We start from the raw sequence: 16,581 nt of genomic DNA, 5'->3' as shown, positions 1-16,581 counted from the left end.
AGGATCGGGAAGGACCTTTCCGAGCCGTTCGATACCAAACGAGGTTTCAGACAAGGTGACTCACTCTCGTGTGATTTCTTTAACCTGATGCTGGAGAAAATAATACGAGCTGCAGAGCTAAATGGAGAAGGTACAATCTTCTACAAGAGTGTACAGCTACTGGCGTACGCCGATGACATTGATATCAGCGGTAGTAACAACCGCGCCGTTTGTTCTGCTTTTTCCAGGCTAGATAAAGAAGCGAAGCGTATGGGTCTAGTGGTGAATGGGGACAAGACGAAATATCTCCTGTCATCAAACAAACAGTTTCGTCTACTTGGGATCCAGCGTTAACAACACCAACAATGTCAGCCTTGAAATCCAACGCAGAATCACTCTTGCCAACAGGTGTTACTTTGGACTGAGTAGGCAATTGCAAAGTAAAGTCCTCGATCCTCCTCGATCGATATGGTGAGTATCGATTCCTCTCTCTCGGGTCTTTTCCAAGATTTGGCGCATGGTGAATATCTGGTCCATTGTCGATTTTCCAGGTCTAAAGCCACACTGATAAGGTCCAATCAGTTCGTTGACGGTGAGCTTTGGTCTTTCACACAATACGCTCGACAAAACCTTATATGCGATATTGAGGATACTTATACCACGGTAATTTACGCAGATTGTGGAGTCTCCCTTTTTATGGATTGGGCAGAGCACACTGAGATTCCAATCGTCGGGCATGCTTTCTTCCGACCATATTCTACAAAGAAGCTGATGCATGCACTTTATCAGTACTTCGCCGCCGTATTTGAATAGCTCGGCCGGTAGTCCATCGGCTCCCGCCGCTTTGTTGTTCTTCAAGCGGGTAATTGCTATTCGAATTTCTTCATGGTCGGGTAATGGAACATCTATTCCATCGTCATCGATTGGGGAATCGGGTTCGCCATCTCCTGGTGTTGTACTTTCACTGCCATTGAGCAGGTCGGAGAAGTGTTCCCTCCGTAATCCCAGTATGCTCTGAAACCTTCTGTAAATCGTCTCATCTTTTCATAAAATTTTCGAGCATTACCCATGTCGGCCAGCTTTTCAAGCTTTTCATACTCACACATTTCGGCCTCTTTCTTTTTACGTTGTTGTGGTCGATCGCAACGTTGCGAGGTAGGCAGTCTGTTTTCTCTCCACTGCGGAACGACAATTCTCATCGTACCAACTGGTTTTTTGACATTGCCGGAGACCAATTGTTTCGGCTGCAGCGGTATCCAATGAGTTTGAGATGCCGTTCCATAGCTCCCTTATATCGAGATGCTGATGAGTGCTCTCAGAGAACAGGAGTGCAAGTCGAGTAGAAAATCGTTCGGCTGTCGGTTGTGATTGCAGCTTTTCGACGTCGAACCTTCCTTGTGTTTGTTGACGGGCGCTCTTTGCTGCACAGAGGCGAGTGCGTATCTTTGCTGCTACTAGTTAATGGTCCGAGTCAATGTTTGGTCCTCGGAGCGTACGAACGTCTAAAACACTGGAGACATGTCTTCCGTCTATCACAACGTGATCGATTTGATTGCGCGTGTTTCGATCAGGGGACAGCCACGTTGCTTGATGATTTTTTTTATGCTGGAATCTGGTGCTACAGACAACCATATTTCGGGCCCCAGCGAAGTCGATCAGCCTCAGGCCGTTTGGCGATGTTTCGTCATGGAGGCTGAATTTTCCGACTGTTGTGCCAAAGACACCTTCTTTACCCACCCTGGCGTTAAAATCGCCAAGCACGATTTTGACATCGTGGCGGGGGCAGCGCTCATAGGTGCATTCTAGGCGCTCATAGAAAATTACACATGCATAACTATATTATATACAAATTCAAATAAAACCCAGTAGCACCATTTAGTGGTTATACAATATGAATAAAACACACAGCTGACACCAGAAACCTACAGTGCATATGAAATAACATCTCTAAATACACATATGTAACTATTTTTTCTTGGACTCGTATGAGTATGCAATTGAATAAAATATTAAATTTCCATTATTATGAACCAATGTGTACAAAGGTACAAATGAATCCGATATAGCTGCGAAATTTGTAGACAACAAAGCCGCAAATGTGCACAACTACAAGCAGTTGCACAGCTGTTGACATGACAAGATTTCAGCTGGCTGGTGATATGAGCAGCTTAACCGGTGCGAGAATGTACGGACTTTAAGGCGATGTAGCAAAGTTAAATCCAGATTTAACCACAAATATGTAACATTATGTAATCGCCCTAATACCAATGGAGAAAGATTTACTAACCGCATGTTTACATAAATACACAGAATATATAAATACATTTGTACATAACTGTATGGATGTTCGTAGCTACGTATAACAATATTACCTGTTGGTTGGCAGTCTGAACATATTCGTGTCTGATGCGCTCAAATAAGCTAGAAAATGGCGTAAAGGCTATTTGAAGTGTAGTAGCCACATAACCACAGAATAGCTGAACAAGCAGACTGTAGTGAAAGTTACTACTTTGGAAATAGTTCGGGTATTAAGTTTATTTATTAATCTCACGATTTACATTGGATGACTTTAGATACATAACAAGTGATAATTAACAACACTCTCTGACGGTAAGACTTTTGTAAAGATTGTAGTTAATAATATTATATCTTGAGACTTGGACATGAAAAAATCGAGTTATTCTAAATTTATTCCAAAACATTTAGAAATCTCTTCCAAATTTAATATTCTAGAGTGCTTTTGCAATCTTAAGAATCATTTGGTAAAAAATTACTCAACTAAATATCTCAGGGAGCAATTTCAGTTTTCTTAAAAATCACAAATGCGCTACTAGTTATACTGCCAGTTCTCATGCAGACTATATGTATATGCAATCCAAAAGCGTCTGTATTTCTACATATGTGCTAAAATTTGTTTGTTTATGTTCATAAATGTCTCATATTTCTTATTAAATATAATACTACAACTGGATGGTGTAGCAAAGCAAAATATTTTTCTTTACGTATGTACATATGTGTATATACATGCTTAGCTTTAGTTTAACGTAGAAAATTGTTGTTGTAGAAAAAATATCAAATTTGATTGGCATTACAATTAGAAGTGGCTGTTGAGAATCGTGTTTGAAGAGCTGCGAATGCTGCTGATGCTGTTACTGATGTTAAGTCTACATATTGTTGATGCCATTGTTTTAGATGCCATTGACAGCAGCAACATCTGCCGCCCTCGTCGCAAGTATGCATGAGTACCAACTTCCTTTACTACGAAACGCTCCATATATGGTCAGCTAAGCACGCCAAATACCAATTAAAACTGCTTTATAAGTGTATAAGTTTTTGATGAATATTTTTGAGATATTTCAGTTTACATATTTAAATGGGTTGTTGAGTAAATGTACAAACTTTAATAAATATATACATACAGTATGCAAAATCCGTATTCGTACACCCTATTTTTTCAGTGAAAATAGACAAAATAACCAACAGAAACTAGCAGCTCTGATGCGATCAGCTGACGTTATTTTCTGCTAGTTTTTTGGTTTAAGAAACGTTTTTCCAGCAGAAACTTGGCTAGCTTTCACTAGCTAGAAATTGAGAAACACACTTATTAATTCTTTTGTTAGATCATACAAATTTCGCCGGGTCAGCTGTTTGTAATTAAAGCAACTACAAGCTTCCTAATTCAAGAAGTTTATTGCATATTCTAAATGTTATAATATAAGGTGGTCAAATATCTCCCCTCCGCCATTTTGGTTTTGAAATTCGCGGCTATGTATAAAGGGCTACGTATCTGGCAATGATACTCTATCACTTCGAACTGTGGAGGAATGGTTTCGACGATCGGGTGAAAACCGTTGGAAAACATTGAGTTAGACCGGCATGTGGCATCTCGTGACATCGCCCAGGAGATTGGAGTTAGTCACCAAACCACTTTAAACCATCTGCAGAAGCCTGGCTACACAAAAAAGCTTGATGTTTGGGTGACTCATGATTTGACGCAAAAAAACCTTCTGGACCAAATCAACGCATGCGATATGCTGCTGAATCGGAACGAACTCGATCCATTTTTGAACTGGATGGCGACTGGCAACGAAAAATGGATCACATATGGTCGTGGTCGAATGCCGATGAATCGTCCCAAACAATGTACAATACGGGATTAATGGCCAGGAAGGATTTGCTGTGATTGGAAGGGAATCATCCACTATGAGTTGCTCCCATATGGCCAGACGCTTAATTCTACTATCTACTGTGAACAACAGGACCGCTTGAAGTAGGCGATCGACAAGAAGCGTCCAGAATTAGCCAACAGGAAGGTTGTAGTTTTCCACCAGGACAACGCCAGACCACACATTTCGTTGATGACTCGTTAGAAGCTACGCATTTTTCATACAGTATAGTTATAAACTTTTATTCGGCATTCAGATACAGTTTGCCATAATGTCTGTGATAAATATCTATTACACACTGATTCCGAATATTAAATACTTAATTGAGAAAGGAACATAAAGGCGGTAATGTGATTTCATATAATTGTTCTATTACCCACAACAATAACAACAACAAATTGCTTTTAGCATACATAAACATGAATAAAAATTTCATACTGTCGAACATAAAATTAGTGATGTTTTTAGCCATTTATCCACATTTATTGTCGACACAATTACTTTCAAACTATATATCTAAGAGCACACAAGTATAATGGCTTTGTTAGTTATATAGGAGTATATTATATGAACATAATACTAATGCATATATGCACATATAATATTTAATAACAAGCCAATCTCCTGCATGGCAATGCCAATGTGGAAATGTTGGCAGGAATATAATGACATTAGAGGAGATATGAATACCAAATTCGTTCCACAACTATAACTGCACATATTGTTTTTATAAGTTTTCATACATGAGCACTTAAGTGAGCGTATGCAGTTCTCAGTGTAAATGTCACTCAGTGGCTTGGCATTCGAATAATGTTCACATTATCTTATGCTATTCTGTATCTCTGTGCTATTAGCTACTTCATTACAAATTGAATTGAATGCCTTATTAATACAATTACATTTTTAAAATTTGTTGGTTTGTTAATTAATTCAATTAAACTTTTGAAATTTTGTTGGTTTTGTTGACTTTGTTAAACATTTATTTAATTTCAAAATATTCTACTGTAATGTAATTGGTATATTGGTCTGGTGGCCAATAATCGACAAGAAGTACGCAGTAAAGAGCATGGGTAGTCTACAAAGAGCGGCACGTATATGTATCAGCGGAGCTTTCAGAACAACGCCGAGCCAGGCGTTAGAGGCTATTCTGCACTTATTGCCTATAGACATATTCTGTAAGCAACAGGCGGCGAAATCGGCACTTAGACTGAGAGAATCTTCACTACTGCAAACCTGCAACAGAGGACATTCTAGTATACTCGGCAAGTTCCCATTTCTACCAAATAGGACGGATTTTCGCAATCCTATTGAAATGAATCTAAAATCTGAACTACATATATCATTCCCCTCTAGAGAGGAGTGGGATATGGGAAAAGTAGACAAAGATTCAGCGATAAGTATCTACACGGACGGGTCAAAACTAGACAAACGAGTTGGAGGTGGGGTATTCTCGGAAAAACTAGATACCAGAATCGCAGATGAACTAGCCAGACTAGGCACCACACTGCCGTTGGAGGCCGATAAAGATGCAATCTTTATACCTCTGGCAACCTGCAAATACTTAATCGATAAACATGCAGTAGATACGGCTGAATCACAATGGAAACAAGTAACGACTTGCTCCGTAAGCAGACAAACGTGGACAGAGTGGAATAAGAGCCGTATTTGTCGCTTATTGAAATTTAAGAGGAGTGAAACAAGAACCCTTGTAGGGGTGTTAAGCGGACACTGTCTGTCCAGCAGACTAGGCCTACCTTTCAATGATTACTGCAGGAGCTGCCAAGAAGAAGAAGAAGAAGAAACGATTACACACCTTCTTTGTGGATGCAAGGCTCTGTACAGAAAAGTAATCGCAACTATTGGACGCGGTTTTCTCGAGGATGTGGGCGAAGTTGCTAATGTCAAATTGTGTGAACTTTTTCACTTCATTAGGACCACAGGGTGGTTTAATGATGACTCGATAGTGTGAGGGATCTCAGTCCCAGTGGTATCACAATGGGCCTCCCGAAGGCCTAGGTGCGCCGTTTGGCAGCCACTCTACCTAACCTAACCTAATGTAATTGCCAACATTTTGATGTCACAAAAATATCACAATTCCTAAATTAACTCTCTCGTACTCATTTGAATAGCAATTAATAAGGGGCATCTAACAGAAAGAGCATAAAATATTAGAAATACCTGTTTATAAATAAACTTTCAATAAATTGAACATACTCTATATGTATAGTAAAGTGGCTGATTTAACTGTTAAATAATGATGTTCTAATACCAGAAGTAATGGTTAGTAACAGAATATTTAAAAATCGTTCTGAATCCGTGTAAGAATGTAATGAAGCCAAAATATGTCTCAAATTATCTACCGATCATGAAGCAGTGTGAATAGAATATAAACAGTAGTTTAGAAAAAATAGCATTTCAAAATTCGAAGTTCTATCGACTAAGCAAGAACTGTGGCGACTATTGACAAAGAGTAGTCTTAAATAAAGCATACGGACAGAAAAAAAAATAATAAATAGCAAAATTTCCAAAAAAAAAGAAGCCAATCCAAAATCCAGCTTATATACTCTCGCAACATAGTTGCTAGAGAGTATTACAGTTTTGTTCACATAACGGTTGTTTGTAACACCCAAAACTTAACGAGTTAGATATAGGGTTATATATACCCAAGTGATCAGGGTGGAGTTCAAATCGGAATGTCTGTCTGTCTGTCCGTCCGTCCGTCCGTCTGTGCAAGCTGTAACTTGAGTAAAAATTAAGATGTATGTATGTGCTTGGCGTTGCAACCGTTTAGCCGGTTATAGCCGAATCGACGATAGTGCGCCACCTCTCTCTCTCTCCTTCGCAGTTCGGCGCCAGTTGGAGATCCCAAGTTTAACCAGGTCGCTCTCAACCTGGTCCCTCCAACGGAGTGGAGGCCTTCCCCTTCCTCGGCTTCCCCCGGCGGGTACTGCATCGAACACTTTCAGTGCTGGAGTGTTTTCGTCCATTCGGACAACATGACCTAGCCAGCGTAGCCGCTGTCTTTTTATTCGCTGAACTATGTCAATGTCGTCGTATAACTCGTACAGCTCATCGTTCCATCGTCTGCGGTATTCGCCGTTGCCAATGTTCTGAGGACCATAAATCTTACGCAAAATTTTCCTCTCGAAAACTCCTAGTGTCGTCTCATCTGATGTTGACATCGTCCAAGCTTCTGCACCGTAGAGCAGGACGGGAATGATAAGCGACTTGTAGAGTTTGATTTTGGTTCGTCGAGAGAGGACTTTACTGTTCAATTGCCTACTCAGTCCAAAGTAGCACCTGTTGGCAAGAGTTATTCTGCGCTGGATTTCGAGGCTGACATTGTTCGTGTTGTTGATGCTGGTTCCCAGGTATACGAAATTATCTACGACCTCGAAGTTATGACTGTCAACAGTGACGTGGGAGCCAAGACGCGAAAGCGCCGACTGTTTGCTTGATGACAGGAGATATTTCGTCTTGTCCTCATTCACCTCCAGACTCCTTATCCATGCGAGAAAAAGCAGAACAAACGGCGCGGTTGTTGCTTCCGATGATATGAATATCATCGGCGTACGCCAGGAGCTGTACACTCTTGTAGAAGATTGTACCTTCTCGGTTTAGCTCTGCAGCTCTTATAATTTTTTCCAGCATCAGGTTAAAGAAGTCGCACCATAGTTAGTCACCTTGTCTGAAACCTCGTTTGGTATCGAACGGCTCGGAGAGGTCCTTCCCAATCATGACGGAGCTTTTGGTGTTGCTCAGCGTCAATTTACACAGATTAAGATATCTTGATGAAACTTGGCACACTTATTTCTTGGCACCATAGGAAGGTTGATTTCGAAAATGAGCAAAATCGGACCACTGCCACGCCCACAAAATGGCCGACCGAAAACACATAAAGTGCCATAACTAAGTCATAAATAAAGCTATGGAAATAAAATTTTATATAATAATAGGTTTTTTGTACATATCTCGGAAACCAATAGAGCTATATAAGCCAAACTTGCTGCAGTCGACTTTTTTAGCCACTTCTTAATACAGTCCAAATGAAAGAAATTGGATAATAACCACGCCCACCTCCCATACAAAGGTTAGGTTGAATATTACTAAAAGTGAGTTAAAGGAGGATGGAGGCATATGTAGAAGTTCACGTAAGTGAGGAAAGTTTCTGACTGTCATTCACTTGGGAGTGGCCAGGAACGATTCTTTTACATGTGGCTCAAGCAGCTCACGACTTCCGGTCTTAGACCAAGTATCCTCTGGGTAGCCAACAGACATCCGTTTGGAGGCGAGCTAAAGTGAGAAGGCGAACCCCGCCTATGCCGTTGTGCGTAGGGTTTGGGACCCACCACATAAAAACACCCCCCAATGAAAAGAACAAAACAGCCTCGGATGAGAGACCCCAATTTTGATGACGACCACCGCAAACGTTTAAAGGATTACGATTTAAGGGCATGCACCTGGAATGTCCGGAAGGAATTGGGAAGGTGCCTCTGCCCAGCTGGTTGATGTCCTCGTTAGAGTAAAGGCTGACATCACCGCAATCCAAGAAATGCGATGGACGGGACAAGGACGGAAGAAGGTGGGTCCTTGTGTCATCTACTACAGCGGCCATATAAAGGAGCGCAAATTCGGTGTGGGATTCGTGGTGGGAGAGAGACTCCGTCGTCGAGTCCTGGCATTCACTCCGGTTGATGAACGTCTAGCCACAATCCGCGTCAAATCGAGGTTCTTCAACATATCGCTGATTTGCGCCCACGCCCCGGCGGAAGAACGAAGTGATCAAAGATACCTTCTATGAACGCCTAGAACGTTCCTATGAGCGCTGCCCCGCCACGATGTCAAAATCGTGCTTGGCGATTTCAACGCTAGGGTGGGTAAAGAAGGTGTCTTTGGCACAACAGTCGGAAAATTCAGCCTCCATGACGAAACATCACCAAACGGTCTGAGGCTGATCGACTTCGCCGAGGCCCGAAATATGGTCGTCTGTAGTACTAGATTCCAGCATTAGAAAATCCATCAAGCTACTTGGCTGTCCCCGGATCGAATCACTCACAACCAGATCGATCATGTTGTGATAGATGGCCGACATGTCTCCAGTGTTTCTGATGTCCGTACGCTTCGTGGTCCCAACATCGACTCAGACCACTATCTTGTAGCAGCTAAAATACGCCTCTGTGTAGAAAAGCGCACACGTCAACAAACACAAGGAAGGTTCGACATCGAGAAGCTGCAATCACAACCGACACCCGAACGATTTTCTACTCGACTTGCACTCCTGCTCTATGAGAGCACTCATCAGCATCTCGGTATAAGGGAGCTGTGGGACGGCACATCAAACTCCTTACGTACAGCTGCAACCGAAACAATGGTTTTCGGAAAAACCAAAAAAAAACAGCTGGTATGATGAGGATTGTTATCTCGCAGTGGAGAGAAAACAGACTGCCTACCTCGCAATGTTGCGATCGATCGCAACACGAGCGGGATGGGAAAGATACCGAGAGCTGAATAGGGTAGCGAGACGCATTTGCAGACAAAAAAAGAAAGAGGCCGAAATACGTGAGTATGAAGAGCTTGACAAGCTGGCCGACAGGGGTAATGCTCGAAAATTTTACGAAAAGATCCGGCGACTGAAGGTTTCAAGACCCGAGCACACTCCTGTAGGACCCCCAGAGGTGATCTAGTTATTGATGACCAGAGTATACTGAATTTGTGGAGGGAACACTTCTCCAGCCTGCTGAATGGCAGTGAAAGTACAACAACAGGAGTTGGCGAACCCGATTCCCCAATCGAGGACGATGGAGCAGATATTTCATTGCCCGACCGTGAAGAAATTCAAATAGCAATTACCCGCTTGAAGAACAATAAGGCGGCGGGGGCCAATGGATTACCGGCCGAGCTATTCAAATACGGCGGCGAAGAGCTGATAAGGTGCTTGCATCAGCTTCTTTGCAGAATATGGTCGGAAGAAAGCATGCCTGACGATTGGAATCTCAGTGTACTCTGCCCAATACACAAAAAGGGAGACCCCACAATTTGCGCCAATTACCGTGGGATAAGCCTCTTCAACATCGCGTATAAGATTCTGTCGAGCGTATTGTGTGAAAGACTAAAGCCCACCGTCAACAAACTGATTGGACCTTATCAGTGTGGCTTTAGACCTGGAAAATCAACAACAGACCAGATATTCACCATGCGTAAAATTTTGGAAAAGACCCGTGAAAATAGGAGCTGCCTTTACGCCGCGATGTCTGAATTTGTTATCCCCGCAAAACTAATACGGCTGTGTAAGCTGACGTTGAGCAACACCAAAAGCTCCGTTAGGATCGGGAAGGACCTCTCCGAGCCGTTCGATACCAGACGAGGTTTCAGACAAGGTGACTCACTATCGTGTGACTTCTTTAACTTGATGCTGGAAAAAATTATAAGAGCTGCAGAGCTAAACCGAGAAGGTACAATCTTCTACAAGAGTGTACAGCTACTGCCGTACGCCGATGATATTGATATCATCGGAAGCAACAACCGCGCCGTTTGTTCTGCTTTTTCCCTCATGAATAAGGAGGCGAACCGAATGGGTCTGGAGGTGAATGAGGATAAGACGAAATATCTCCTGTCATCAAGCAAACAGTCGGCGCACTCGCGTCTTGGCTCCCACGTCACTGTTGACAGTCATACCGTTGAAGTTGTAGATAATTTCGTATACCTGGGAACCAGTATCAAAAACACCAGCAATGTCAGCCTCGAAATCCAACGCAGAATCACTCTTGCCAACAGGTGCTACTTTGGACTGAGTAGGCAATTGAACAGTAAAGTCCTCTCTCGACGAACCAAAATCAAACTCTAGAAGTCTCTTATCATTCCCGTCCTGCTTTATTGTGCAGAAGCTTGGACGATGTCAACATCAGATGAGACGACACTAGGAGTTTTCGAGAGGAAAATTTTGCGCAAGATTTATGGTCCTCAGAACATTGGCAACGGCGAATACCGCAGACGATGGAACGATGAGCTGTACGAGTTATACGACGACATGGACATAGTTCAGCGAATAAAAAGACAGCGGCTACGCTGGCTAGGTCATGTTGTCCAAATGGACGAAAACACTCCAGCTCTGAAAGTGTTCGATGCAGTACCCGCCGGAGGAAGCCGAGGAAGGGGAACGCCTCCACTCCTTTGGAGGGACCAGGTGGAGAGCGACCTGGTTACACTAGGAATCTCTAACTGGCGTCGAACTGCGAAGGAAAGAGAGGAGTGGCGCGCTCTCATCGATTCGGCTATAACCGGCTAAACGGTTGAACGCCAATCACATACATACATACATCTAGGAATACATTATATATAAATATATTTAGCATATATTATTAATGATTTTAATTACAGCAATAATATTATATTTTTTAATTTCTCTAATTTTCTTGCAGACTGGAATTACAAGGCACTAATTTCTGCGCAATGACGACCCCCACAACCACACTTCACACGGAGACAGTGAGACAGTGAGAGCTGACGTCATTTAACGCACTTTTACTGCTTTAGAATGAAATGGATGTGCAACAAATATTTGGTCATAGACCAAGAAGAACATTACCGGCAACTACAGCAACAAATGCGAATATCACACAACCATACAGTTGTCGACTTACAAATGCGCCCAGGACGCAACACTGGGAAGCAGACATCTGGTGTCAGCCGCAAACAAATCTCAACGACAATGTCAACCTCAACAGCAACGTGGGCGATGACAACGCAGAAACAACACCGAATGCGTATACAACTAAAACAACAGCTGCGACCGCAAATGAAGCTAACAACACCGACGCAACAACAACAGCGGCATCAGCGCTCAATCAGTCCTACCGCTGTATGCTCGAGCAATTCGATGCGGCAGTGCAGAGAGCACGCTACAAATGTCAACCAATTCCGAAGTACACGACGGCAGGGGCTAATGGGATGGCGGAGAATGACCTTGGTGAAGAATTTGTGGCGACAATGGCCGAGGAGACCTTGCCTGACGGTTTCGGCGCGGACGCAGTCAATTGCGCAATAAATACCGAAGTAGTAGTGCAACAGCTGCGGCAACCAGTGGTCAATTTTAATTTGGCACTAGCGCAGCACCAACCATTACAGGGTGATCAGCATATTAGTCATTTAGTTAATAGTAGTAATATTAGTGACACAGCAAATGCACAATGTAAAGTAGTACAAAGACAGTTACTATACTGTGATGAGTCGACAGCAGCGAATGGCATTTTCGATGATAACGGTATACGATTAGCGCACACAGATGTTGCCACGGCGGCCACAACAGAAAATGTAAATGGCGGCGGTAATGCGTCCATAGTAGACGATTTCATTTGTTACCTGCGCATACAATACGAGGACCTAACCGCCTCACTCTCACCACCACCCGCCCAACAAGCAACGCCGACCACCGCGGCATTAGACGGTTTGTTGCAACATAATTTGACTGATAGCTTAAGCGCCAGCGCTGGTGGTATCGGTGGTAATCCACTGAATAACGCTTGGCAGCATTTTATTAACAGCAACCGTAGTAGATGGAGTGCCAGTGATTTGTTACCACAACTCGGCGCTCAGTTAGTCAATTCAACAGCAATGCAAGCGAACTACAGTTGGTTGGCGGGCGCTTATGATGATGCGTTCTGGTCGTGGAATGCCTTTGATGAGCTCAACGCTGACAATGCGTCCGCGCCGGTTAGTGATATCAGCAGCAGCATCGGTGACAGCACAACCAGCGACAGTGGCAGCACATCACTATCGTCGCTGTGGGGTCCACGTAAACTCAGCAATGACTATTCATGGGGTAATAAGCTAACGCGCCAACATGATTATAAGTGGATATTTCTTTGTGTCATATTCTTCATATTCGCCGGTGGTCTTGGCAATATACTAGTCTGTTTGGCGGTGGCACGCGATAAGAAATTACAAAATGTCACCAACTATTTCCTTTTCTCGCTAGCAATAGCCGATTTGTTGGTCAGCTTGTTTGTGATGCCGTTGGGTGCGATACCGGCATTTTTGGGTAAGTAGTTTTAGGATAATAAATAACAAAAAATGTGAATAATTCTTTCGGGTTCGGAATTTGATTCTCATTATTCATTAATGTTGCCATTCAGTAATTAGGAGATTATTCATATTAGCTGCCAGGATGTCAGCTATTGAGTCTTCGCGCTTACTATAACAGCAATCTGTGCAGAAACTCTTATCGTTTTGTTAAAACTCTCCCTCCTTTTGCCTGTCATCCCGAATTTTCGCTATTATTTGCGATCCACAGCGATCTTTCATCTGGTCAAGTTTTTGGTTTCACTGATATCCAAAAACAAGTTGTTGAAAAGGCCTCTGTATGAGGCGTCACAAATGAAAGTGCAACTCTCTCAAATGAAAAAGGCGTATACTCCTGTCCTGAAAGTGTTCGATGCAGAACCCGCCGGAGGAAGCCGAGGAAGGGGAAGGCCTCCGCTCCGTTGGAGGGACCAAGTGGAGAGCGACCTGGTAAAACTTGGGATCTCCAACTGGCGCCGAACTGCAAAGGAAAGAGAGGATTGGCGCGCTCTCATCGATTCGGCTATAACCGGCTAAACGGTTCCTACACCAATCACGTACATATATACACCTGTTGTTGTAATTAAAAACTCTGAAGCTGAAAACTCTGATTGTCGCTTTGCATCATACATATGTATGTATAGTCATGTATACTCGTAAGTCTGTTTTTGTCCATATGCACCTCAAAAAATTCGAGTAAAAACTTCAATGGACATTTTCAAATTAACCTTAATTTACAGAACTGCCAATAGCACTCTTTTCCAACCAGTGGCTGCCAATCCGTTTATTTCTATGGTTTCTGACTAGCCAAAAGCATTTTATTTTTCTACTTTGATTTTTTATTTTCATACAATACAATACAAATCCCTGACTATATGACTAAAAAAGCGTAAATCGAGGTAAGACTCAGCAGGCGTTTACGCACACTCAATTCCGCTATGAAAATGTACAACTTTGAGCTTTTATTTCGCAACTATTGAGATAAATTTAATGTTAAAGACAACAAATAATGAAGCATTTCAGTAAGAGTACAAGAATTAAAGCTTTAAGCGAAATTACTTAAAATCAACTTAAGCTGTTTTCCCTTGAGCCCGAAGATTTCGTACTTTAGTATGCCCTTTTGGCCCATAATACCCTTTTTGTTCATAAAAATCTTTAGCAAACAGTTAACAAACAGTCTTTTATTTATTTTACTATAATCAATATGCTTAAAAGCAAAAAACGAAAGTAAAAGTGGGAAAACTAAGTAATGTTTGGGGCGAAAAACATAGAAAAACGACGAAAAGTGGCACATTTTTTGGTGTTGTTTGTGTTTGTTGTTTTGTTCTCTGCCAAGTTTGTAAGCAAAGTGTTTTACTTACTTAAGTAGTCAGAATTAAAAGTTTATCGAAAACACAACAAACAATGTGATTTTGCACTGAAGTGTATCAAAGCTTATATAGTATATTTAAAAGCAGTTGAACCTTAATTTTATTTGGTTATACACACACACCCTATACATTAAAGCTTTAAGAAGCCAATACAGATAAAAAACGTTTTCGACATTCTTAATGGATTGGCAGACGAAGTGACTGGCCAAACTTACAAAAACAATATTGTTTTTTAGGTTTCCATGCACAAAGTAACTTTTTGGCATTATTTTGCTATATAAAATTACGTTATATTATAAATTTAGCGCTTGCAGGTGGAGGGGATACACATTAAAAAAACTATACAAATAAAATTAGAGCTTTATTTAAGGATTTATTTTTGGATTTGTGCTAACGTGACCTCAGGAAACTATCAACGCTTCATCTCTAACAGTTAATATCCACCAAAATGTCAAGCAAATGTTAGATCAACCCTAAATAATTTCACAAACCCTGAGGAGCTCAACGCAGATCTAGATTTATGTTAGCATAACTGTCTTATAAATTAGTCACCATCGACGAGATGTCGGCGAAGTAGCTGCAACTAAGCAGTAATATTCTTAACATGTAATCCAAACCAAGAGATACTAAATGAGATATTTCCAAACTTTTTAACAACATTTCCTGCCAAGGTGGGAAATTTATAACCGATGCCGTGTTCGCTTATTGCCCTGGTGTGTGAGGCCACATCACTCATTACTCAGGTCATCGACTCTTAGTGGCATTAAGCCATTCCCTACCATTGTACTCACAAAAAAATCAATGATTTTTTTAACAGAGTACAAAGGGATCGAATGGGTTTTCTGTACACAAGCGAGTACAATGGGAAGGAATGGTTTAAGTAGCAACTCAACAAATAGAAGAAAGATAAACTGTCTTCTACAGAACCCAATCTGACGTAAATTCAACATTTATAGAAGATATTTCTGACAAAATATGGGAGCAGACAGAGAAAAGAGGGTTGGAGAACTTCACTGGAACCGGAACTGAAAAACTTATTCCGCAACAAGATACCACAAATTCAAGCAAACTCTTCTCCAAGAGTTCATATTATCTAGTCGCAACAAGCTCAAGAAAACTTTCGTGAATATTTAGACAATCAACAACAAAAAAATATAAACATATTTTGTCGAAAATGTCAGTGGTTTAACGAATGCTCCTTGTTTATTTGAGATTCGCATCACAACACACTGAACACGTATCAATGTAAAATTTATGTAACCACTTACTCAATTGCTGTTGGCATTGAAAAACGATATTCATATTTTGACTATGTCTGATACTAGAGATGATTTTTTGCAAAAACACACAGAACCATTACACCAGCAACACACAGAAGAGTAATATTATCGCAATTCTAGAAGAGCAAACATGCATCCATATAAGTATGCCATTTTATTGGCGGTTGGCCAATTAAAATGGTTGAAATTTCCAATATTATTTGGTTATGTTTTCATTACATTTAATTTTTTTTTTTTTGGCGCGCAACTGTATTACATGAAATCGCATTGAAGCGGTTATAAAAGTAAAGTGTACACAATCGAGCGGAAATAAAATATAGTGTAGACTGTAGACTTGGCAGCATACACAGTTCACTTTTCACATCACTGTATGCTCGCCAGTTGTCGTTTGCATGTAATTTACACCGAGAGGAGCATATGTTTTAATCATGAATGTGCATTCGATATTTGTTGTTAGTTGATTACATATTTTTCTTTCACACAAATAGTACTTTATTCACAATATATAAATTTGTATATAAGAAATCTTGCCAAATTGGATTCTAAGAACTAGACTTGATTTGTAAAACAAATGGCTGCAGTATATAGTGTTGGCTGGCACATCTCGCTCAACGAAATCAAACCAAATAGACTGTAATCAAAATCGAATTCGACAAACATCCAATAAAAATTCAATTACCAGGCGATTCGCTCCATAAAATCAGCAAGGATTGGCAATAGCAAGTAAAT

At 41.4% G+C, this 16,581-nt stretch overlaps 1 protein-coding gene across 2 annotated transcripts in view; it reads left to right on the top strand.

The window, feature by feature from the left end:
- The window catches only part of LOC105220349 (5-hydroxytryptamine receptor 2A-like), a 67,902-nt gene that overhangs the window by 27,165 nt on the left and 24,156 nt on the right, over positions 1–16,581 (top strand). For both annotated transcript variants that reach the window (XM_054230656.1, XM_054230653.1), the window contains exon 2: positions 11,564–13,182. In XM_054230656.1, coding sequence (XP_054086631.1) covers positions 11,685–13,182 — 1,498 coding nt within the window. In that variant the 5' untranslated portion in view covers positions 11,564–11,684. The remainder of the gene's footprint in view (positions 1–11,563; positions 13,183–16,581) is intronic.

The sequence above is a fragment of the Zeugodacus cucurbitae genome, chromosome 2 (genome assembly GCF_028554725.1).
Source record: "Zeugodacus cucurbitae isolate PBARC_wt_2022May chromosome 2, idZeuCucr1.2, whole genome shotgun sequence".
Classification (NCBI taxonomy): domain Eukaryota; kingdom Metazoa; phylum Arthropoda; class Insecta; order Diptera; family Tephritidae; genus Zeugodacus; species Zeugodacus cucurbitae.
The sequence above is the reverse complement of the archived record's forward strand: the minus strand, read 5'-3'. Positions and strand labels throughout refer to the sequence as shown.